Raw genomic sequence first — 9,800 nt, forward strand, 5'->3', positions numbered from 1 at the left:
TTTAAATGAATGCAAGTGAAAGGAAACATGGGTCTTCAGCCTTAGCTCTGTAATATTTACCTACTCTAGGAGATTAAAGCCAGTTATTTTAATTGGTGGAAAGAAGGACGAGAGAGTTGACCATCTGTTCAGGACCCAACAAATGTGGCAAAGCTCATGAAATGTGGTTAAAGATACACTTACCTTCACATCAGAGAAGAACATTTTCAGCATGTTGGAGCTGGGATAGCGTGTGTAGAAGAACATCAGCTTGGCCTTCTTCAAGTGGTTGGGAGATAAGCCTTCTTGGATTTGCAGAATTAGTGGTCAAGGAAAGTGCAATTGTATACATTAACATATATTTATAATATTTTTTAAATAATGTAGAAAGAAATAGAATTTGTGTACTATGCCAAAACCAAAGATGCACAAAAATACTAAAAAAAAAAAAAAAAACCCTTATTGTTTTCCCAACCAGTTCATTAAGATCCTAAACAGTCCAAAAAGAGTAGCAGTCATTATACTCACCATTACAATACATTCCTGTTTGTCTTAATAAAAAAACTCTATTTATTTGGAGGTTGCATTGCCTGCCTGTTCCAGATAAATAGGTTGATAAACAGATGGGCATTGTGAGGAGTCCCAGGAGGAGCCATAGCTAACCACAGCTATCTACCCATTACATTTCACTCCTAACAACCAAACAACTCTGTGCCCCCCACAGGCTCTTGGCCCAGGCTGTGTGTCGCCAGCTTTTCCAGCTTTAGCCACATCTGCGATGTAGACTGGCCATGCCATTTCCTTGACAGATTAATGGCTTTATAATTTATCAAAATGAAGATGCATGTGGGGCTAAATCAATGGACCCATGCAAGGTCAATTAAGAGGTTTGATCAGCATAGCCCTACCTCCTCCTTGTGATGTGGAGTACAGGCACTAATTCATCACTGCGGTGCCTTCAAGTCAGTTTATGTGGTCGGCTTTGCATTTACACCACAGCAGTCCTTTTCATAATACAGGTGTGAAATACAACAAATTGTATAGAATGACAGAATGCATTACCTCCACCAATAAGCCCATGAAGAATTCGGTTTTACATTATAAGTAGTCGAATTGACTTATTGCTGTTTGTGTTGCAGGAGCTCTTCAACAATGCCATCATGCTATCCATGTTGACTGACATACTCCTTGTACAGGGAGGAGGTGTTCCCTCCATTAGGGTGATAGGAAAGACTAAAAGAGCACTAGCTTCTCTCTTCTGCCATCTGTCATAATGTATACAACAAAGAATAGCAATGAATGACTGGGTAACAGGATGAAAGAGAGAGAGAGAGAGAGAGAGAGAGAGAGCAAAAGAGAGTGAAGTCTGAAGGCTTATTCAGAAGCATGGCCCCTCAAGTGAAGGCCTCTTCTCAAAGCATTTGACAACACAGCAAGGGAAGTAGAAAAGCGAGTGGGTGTAAGAATACAAATTGGCTCATATTAGGAGTATAAGTACTAGGAAACACCCTCATTGGCTTCATCTTAATTATTACTTGTTCCTTTCAAATAATGTCCATCTGAAAATGCCCTACAAAGAAGCTTAATTAAGCATCAGACGCAAATGTAATCACCTGTCTTGGTCAAGGGCCACAGAGCTTTATTTCCATCTACACTCACTCCATAATCTGGAAAAAAAGGATTATAATCTGAAACAGAGCATTAATGTCTTGAACAACTATATCAACAAAAGCCGATTTCCTACAAGGAAACCTCTTGTCCATACAGCTGTTTCTAGGATACGCAAATATGTGCAGTGACAAAATACCAGGTAAACATTACCCCACTCAGTGTAAAACAAGCCAGGCCACAACCAAGGTCAGCCAGGAAATAATGCAAACATGAATATGAAGGAGAGTGGGGGAAAGGGTGACCGCAGTATATAGACAAATGAGATGCTACAAAAACAGCAGAGCCATGGATAGTGCACATCGTTAGTCTTTTCTGAATTTGGATTTGGATTCACAGTGTTTCATGAAACGGAGACTATAACTGCTGAAATCTGATCCAGCTGCCAGGTGTAAGGGGAGAAAACATAGGGATGATAAATCCATAAATTAATGCTAGACATCTGCTCATCAACAGGAAAGATCAGACAGCTCAACCTAGCATTCTATTAAAAGTAAGTAAGTAAGTAAGTAAGTAAGTAAATAAATAAATAGATAACATGGGGTAAACAGAGCCTCCTTTTAATAACTGAGTGGAAAAAATATTATTAAATAAAGATGCTTCTCACTGTAATAATGAATACGAAGTAATTGACCAGGTAAGTGTATATATATATATATATATATATATATATATATTTTTTACTTTCATATATATTTAACATATATAAAGGTTTGAATTAAAAAAGTAGCAATCATTGTTAGGAAAACAGTTGACTTCAGCTCTGTCTAGTGCATTAGACATGCAAACTGACTTCAACATTCCCCACCCCTGTTACTTACAAGCGCACCATGTCAGAGCTGTTCTCTTTCTTTATATGCAAAGCTTGGAGGGAAAATGAACAGGGCTATTTGTCTTGAGATGCAAAAAGGGTGCGTGACAAGGAAAATCATTGTGTCCAGGATAAAAACATCAAAGACATTCAGACACATCTATATAAAGTTTAGTTTTTTTTTTTTTTTGTCCTATCGTGCAAATATTGAGACAGGTGCATGTGTTTAGTGGGGGGGTATAATATACATTTTAATTCGGTGCCAAGACTTCAGAGTTAGATTTAGAAAGAAAATTAATCTATAATTCATAATTAAAAACGTACAGAGTACTCTGTCAGCTCTGTTTATTCTTAGACAAAAATAGATAGCCAAAGCTTGTTAGACATCTAGCAGCTTTTTGGTTAAAAAAAAAAAGGGGTTGTAAAGAGGGAAAGGATAAAAGATAAACAGCTACCTGCAAACACCTGTTCACATCTGAAAAAAGAGAAAGATGAAAAGAAAGGACCTGCTGCCAGGCAACAGCTATTAGTGCTGCAAGTGCTTTCGACTATAGCAAGCTCTTCATGATCAGAAAGAATACAACAATTTGCAGATATTCTCTGAAGCACTAGATGTGAATTAAGGGGAAGCACAGTGAAAACAAGTGTTTACAAAATTTCTCTGAAACAAAATGCCCCCTCACTGACAGATATATTTTCTCATCGTTCTAAATACAAGATGCTAAGATCTTTTGGCAAAGGATCGCACTTGGCCTTTTACTTCCTGGCTTTGAAATATGATTTGCTTTGAGCATTTATGTACAAAGTCTTGCATGGCCTGTGATGAAAGGGGGTGGGGTATTGTGAGTCTCTCTATGATAATTTGAGAACAGAGAAGATGGGAGGTATGTTTCAGCACTTTAAAAGCCCCCAACCAGAGAGCTCCTTTTTTAAAAATCTTTTAGACCATGAATGAACACAGGATTTGAATATACATTGAAATTCTTCAAGACCAATTGCCATTTAATCATTTTTAACCACCCTACAAGATATCTTGTATATAATACGCAGGTATTTTCAAACTTTCTGTATCCTTCTGAAGCTGGTTCATACAGATTTTTCATTTACACTTGCAACTTGCAAAAACAGTCAAGGAGGACAATTAATTCTAAAACAATAGCAACCACATAACACATTAATGTGTCAGGGAGTCAATTATTGTGAAAGGATATTGTACTTCCTGAATATGGAGAGATATCAGACATATCTTGAAGGTCCCCACATTCAGACTTGATGAGAGATATTGAAAGGCCTTCAGGGTTTCCTGGATGCGTTGGTGAGATAGGACGATGGAGGCTGAGATGGTTGGATGACATCTTGGTCCGTAGGCTAGTGGTATCTCTAGACAGGTCCATAGACTCGGGAGAAGACCTGTCCTTGCCTGGATAAGGCCCACTTGGGGCACCTAGAGGGCTTTGGAAAGGATAACCCATAATATGAAGAGGAAAAGGATGGCGGAAGGATGGAGGACTGAAGGCCATACTTGAGGATAACGGTGATGGGTGAAGACCAGGGTGGTGATTTGCAGGTGTGGGTAGAGATCCAGGCTGGTCTGTGGAGTTCTTTCTCACCACTAGAGGCAGGGCCTCTGTTTGGTCATTTGAGTTGGGCACTCGCATGTTGCTAAACGAATTGAGGGGATTGGGAATAATGACATCACCCAAACACTGTAAACGCTGGTTAGTAGTGTGAAAATTCGGGTTCTCGCGATTCACTACAAAGCGGTCAGAGGGTGTCTGCACAGTTGGGAAGCCCTGAGGAAGTGGATATGGGGTTTTTGCAAAGACCTTTACCACTGTGTCCACCACCTGGGTCATTGCAGTGTTTAGTTCCTGTTTCAGCGTTTCTGCTAGTTGTTTCCCTTCTGCATGCATGGACATTGATCTATGACTTTTTCCTCGAGAGCCATCCCGTTTGGGCTTCTCTCCCTCGGCCATCATGGTTTGCTCACAAATAAGTGCCTGGGCCTGGTCCAAGAAATGTCCTGGATCCAGGTCAGACATCTCATTTTCTGAACGGTTTGTAACAGAGTCAGAGATATGATTGTCCATTCCATCAGAATGCAGGCTGTCCTCTGAGAGGTTTCCATCTTCATCATTCTCAGAGTCAGTGCTATCATAAATCTGATAGAACTTTTCTTGGAGCTGACGGAGCTGTTTTTGCATGTCCTCAAGCTGTAGTTTGAGATGACGGCGCTCCTCGTGCTTTTGCTCTTTGCGAGCAGAAATGAGTTGCTGGAAACTCTGCTGCTGCTGGGGTAGTTTCTGCTTACGCTTGTTTTCCCTGTAACTCTCTCGAGGGCTTAGGGGTTGGGGTGCCCCATCACGCTCAGTCTCACCTATACGGTGTGTGACATTTGGAGAGTGGCTCATCCCGCGGATTATGTTCTCCACTCTGGCACGTTTAGCCCTCAGGTGCTCATCTGTCAACCGATCAATGTCAAACTGTGCCATAGAAGGCCTGCTGAAAGGGGACAGACACTCCTGAGGGCTGCCCCGTGACGAGGTGCTGCAGGCATCCTCCTGGTGGATCTCCGAGCCTGTCCTGGAGAGGCCATTGCTCTGGAAGTCGGATTCGTTTGCCCCATTTTTGGTTAAATTGTTTTTCAGCAGCTGGGAGATGATGGTGGCCCCAGGAAAGGTCACCAAGGTGTCTTCATAAGAGTTGGCCCGCTTCAGCAACTTGTGAAGCACATTGGACTTCTCACTGTCTGTGTGCTGCACCACTGAACAGTTGACATCCTGCTCAGCTCCGTGGGGATTCATGGCACTAAAATCGCTTGTTCTTAAATGGCCTAAAGCTACAGACACTGTACCTAGAGTCCTTTTCACTCCAATGTCAACTCTTCTTCTCTTGGTTTGTCTACTTAAGAGGGACGTGTTGTCATGGTCCGGCATCACTGGAAATGTTGTTACGCCATTTTAAAAGCCTGCCAGCTGGACACAGCTTGAGAACCCTGCGAGACAGGTGAGGGGAAAAAAGATTAAATATTACTCGAATAAAGATCTTTCTATATAACAGAATATTACAGGGACTGAATCCATATTTTTTTAAATCCATATTTTATCATCATTAAGTGCATCATGCCTTTTTAATGTGACAATCAAGGAGACAGGTTTTTAACGATAAAGACATTTAAATATCACTCAAGCATTCTTGTATAAACAGCTGTGTCAAGTTTAGTGGAACGTGTGTATCATTATGAGCACACCGAAAAAAAAAGGTCACTCTATTTACTTTTCAGCTAAAGGATAATATTTTTTTTTTAAATTTAAATTAAATGATAAGTTTTAAACATACCAAAGAAATGTAACATCTGCATTACAAAGGCATTACATTTATAATTTACATTAAATTTATCAACATAAAACAAGACATATCTACGACATTGACTTAGCCTTATGTGTGTATATATATAAAACCTAGTCACGGTACTTTAAGAATATTTTATAAATAATCAAAAATGCACAGTTCAATTCTCCATTTGAAAAACATTTGAATTATTATATATATTTTTATATTTTTAGATATCACTATCATATTAATATTTATCCAAGTGATAAGCGATACATATATGAACACTAAAATACCACATCAGTTTGTTTTTCTCAAGTAAATGCTTATTTGAACAGAAAAAAGAGACCCAAAAATGGTCTTCATGTAAAAGAAAAGTTGATCAGTTGCCATTAAATCAATCTTGCTGACTGCATCATGAGTGTATAAATCAAGTAATATTTACAGTGTCCTATAATATGACAAATTAAAATAAACTACAGAAAAATATATTTGTTGTTGTAGTTCAGGCAAATCTACACTATATTTCATTGTTGTTATTTTGAGGATTTTTTTTTCTTATTTTGGGGGAAAGGGCAAGTATGGCAAACTAATATTCTTCAATTTTTGGACCAGAAAAAAACCCAGTAAAAACTGAATAAAAAGGAAACACGTGCAGAATGTTTTACACTGTCAGCTGAATGGTCTCCACCTGCACACCGACTCTCAGCACACGCTTTCCAGCTCCAAGCAAAATCAACACCCGACCCTGAATTACTCTCTGCACTACTTTTACAACGTGATAAACATGATCACGTTTTATCCGTGCGTAATGACGCACTCGCAAACAACAATGATTACAACAAAGTTTTTTTTTTTCTTTCTTTCTTCTTCTTCTTCTTGTTCCTTGGCAGACATGGAAACTGTTAGAGTAAAGCGAACCCCAGCAAGCGCCTCCATGCAAACTGAAAGCAAACTCTTGATCTAAAAAGTCCACATGGACGCGCAAAATACGCGCAACCAACCCAGTGATTAAGTTATTAAAGCCATAAATAAGGTGAAAATAACGCACGGATTTGAGAAACGTGCCAAATGGGTTTGTTTTGCCTTTACGATGCCAATCTATTTACTTTGTCAAACAGCTTTAAAAAAAAAAAAAAAAAAAAAAAAAAAGCTGAAATGGACACAAATGCCATGCACTCTGAGTATAATCATCAGTCAATTCGCCTACTTGCGTACTCGGGATGTTCACTAACAACAAAGGTTACATTGCACCTACTTAGAAATAATGTGCTGTTGCTAAACTGGACAAGAGAGAGAGAGACAGAGAGAGAAAGAGAGAGAGAGAGAGAGAGAGAGAGAGCAACTTACACGACGCCACGGATAGACTACTTACTCTGGAGATGAGAAAGGCTTGAGCTTCTTTGGAATAGTGTAACAGAGGATTGATAGGGCTGCTCACCTCACCCCTGGACGAATGTTGTAATTTCTCAGGACAGTGAGAGCGCACAGAGAGGGAGAGAGAGAGAGAGAGAGAGAGAGAGAGAGCTCTTGTGCGCCTCTCCTCTCTCTACCTGGAAATTGTCCGTCTCAGCAGCCACCAACAGGACAAGGCTGCAGCGCGCGCTCACATCAACAAGATTCACTTGAAGACGCGAATGAAGGAAGCAGGAAGACATGCGCGTCAGGATCATCGTGATGCAACAATTTCAGCTACCAATAAGAGCAGCCCACTGGATTTCGAGGAATACAAAACACTGAACTTCTGCGCTGGAGACAGACACCCAGTCATCCAAAGGCACCAAAGAAAACAAGGGGGTAATTTAAGTAGATATATTACTTGCATTTTTTGCTCCATCACTGCTTTTTTTTTTTTTTTTTTTTTTTCTTTCCCTGGAGCACTTAGTCCTTGATATTTGTTACTGCTAATTTGTAAAGCAGGCATTGCGTACAGCCTTGATCACATTTTGAAACTTTTCAAATTTATCAAGATGTTGCTAAAACAACCTTAATATCACTTAGTCTACATACTGTCATATATGCAGCATGTAGACTAAGTGACATATTCATATATATATATGACATTCATATATGCATATACATATATATGACAGTATGTAGACTAAGTGACATATTCATGTATATATATATGACATATTCATATATGCATGTACATATATTTGACAATATGTAGACTATGTGAAATATTCATATATATATATATATATATATATATATATATATGACATATTCATATATGCATGTACATATACATAGACTGTCATATACTGTCATATACTGACAGTATGGCAGTATATTATCATATATGATAAAAAAGAAATAATTGTTTGATATGGTAGTATTATTCAGGATCCAGAGAAAAATCCTAAACTTATTTATGAGCTCACAGCAGAATCATTTCCTTGGCAGCTCGTGTCGGATTATGAAAAGTCAGACTTTCCGAGGTCGACTCTTTTGGTCATCAGTGAGCACATAATTAAAGCCCAGCATCTAAACGATGAATGCCATTTCAGCACGCGCTTTTGCTGAAGCACTACATTCAAGCGCAAAGGCTCGGGCGCATTCTTTCCCTCGCGCGCGGACACACTTTCTCAGCCCCGCAAATACCTGGCAATCATGCAGTCTAAGAATTTCAAAAGGTAAATTTTCTCGTTTTATACCTTTTCTTTACCTGTATGTCTAACTGCTGGAAAACTGTACCCTTTACTCCTTATGATGGTTTATGGCACTGGTGCAAACTTTAATCAATAAGGATATTAATAAGGCTTGCAAAGTGAGTTCTTGCATTTCTTGCACACCTAAGAACACACCAAGAACGCGAACATGACTGAGCTCTGAGCATACTTTCTCAGGCTGGTATGTGCAGACTTATCAACTACACACTTGACTAATATCTTGACTAATTTTTTAAAAAATCTGACAAACCTTTAGTAGTCTATTCTAATTCTTTATCCAGCTGGGCGCATTAGGTGTACCAGATTTCCCTTAAAAAAATCCCTTAAAATGTTCAATCCCTTAAAATTATTATTTTATTTTATTTTATTGTAGTGCAAGTTACGAGATGCAAGGAGCCATGTTAAATAGATTCTATTATTATTATTATTATTATTATTATTATTATTATTATAACAACAAAATATGTGCAGCAAGATAAAATTCCCAGATTTTTTTTTACTTGGCTCCAATTTCTACAGTCTATTGTCTGAAGAAGAAGAAGATGATGAAGAAGAAGAAAAGGCTTTCACGCATCATTCATGCCAAAGAGCCAAATAAAATGTTTTATATATATATATATATATATATATATATATATATATATATATATAAATGGATGCAGTTCACAAAGCCTTTGACACTTCAGTAGCTGGTCCATTACAAACACACGCACCATTATTATTATTATTATTATTATTATTATTATTATTATTATATGTTCATATACATATAAAATTGATATAATTTTATATACATTTTATATACATTATACATTTTTATATAATATATTTTTATGCGATAATAATAATAATAATAATAATAATGATAACCATACAGTGGTGACAAATGATTAAAAATATATTTCTACTAAAACTAAATAAACCTATTCTTCAGCGTGATGACAGAATTTAGGATAGCTCTACTCTTCCTGCCAAGCTTTCTTCCATCATGTTCCCGTGCTTGGGAACACAGTGTGTTTTTAAGTCGCAAGCAAGCACAATTTCGGGCCAGAAATGCAAGAAGCGCTCGCTGCAACGGCAACTTTCCCCAAACGCGCCACTAGTGTGGAAAACCTGAGCGCACCAAGCCCTGGCGACTGAAGGAGCAAATGTCTATTAGTACAGAGCAGACATCTGTGCCTTCATTTCCAAAGTGACTCAGTTGTTTTAGGGGGCAATCAGAATCATCCCCATCTTATTCTTCTGTGGATTTAACTACAATAGTTACCACACTATCACCTGTAGCCTTGATGCCTTGATTTAGTTTACAACTACAATTACCCCTCTCTCCCCAC

The 9,800-nt window shown here is 38.4% G+C and overlaps 1 protein-coding gene and 1 long non-coding RNA gene across 2 annotated transcripts in view; one reads left to right on the forward strand and one right to left on the reverse strand.

Annotated features, from left to right (window-relative positions):
• Positions 1-7,295, reverse strand: part of prox1a (prospero homeobox 1a) — a 37,884-nt gene extending 30,589 nt beyond the window's left edge. The window contains exons 1-3 of the mRNA XM_053237710.1: positions 7,167-7,295; positions 3,673-5,453; positions 184-294 (exon numbers count right to left, since the gene is read on the reverse strand). Of these exons, the coding sequence (XP_053093685.1) occupies positions 184-294; positions 3,673-5,394 (1,833 nt within the window). The 5' untranslated portion in view covers positions 5,395-5,453; positions 7,167-7,295. The remainder of the gene's footprint in view (positions 1-183; positions 295-3,672; positions 5,454-7,166) is intronic.
• Positions 7,296-7,402: 107 nt separating this feature from the next.
• LOC128319143 (uncharacterized) lies at positions 7,403-8,906 on the forward strand. The gene is made up of 2 exons (XR_008302550.1): positions 7,403-7,588; positions 8,201-8,906. It is a non-coding gene; the product is annotated as an uncharacterized LOC128319143 (long non-coding RNA).
• Positions 8,907-9,800: the final 894 nt, after the last annotated feature.

Source organism: Pangasianodon hypophthalmus, chromosome 10 (genome assembly GCF_027358585.1).
Source record: "Pangasianodon hypophthalmus isolate fPanHyp1 chromosome 10, fPanHyp1.pri, whole genome shotgun sequence".
In the NCBI taxonomy this organism is placed as follows: domain Eukaryota; kingdom Metazoa; phylum Chordata; class Actinopteri; order Siluriformes; family Pangasiidae; genus Pangasianodon; species Pangasianodon hypophthalmus.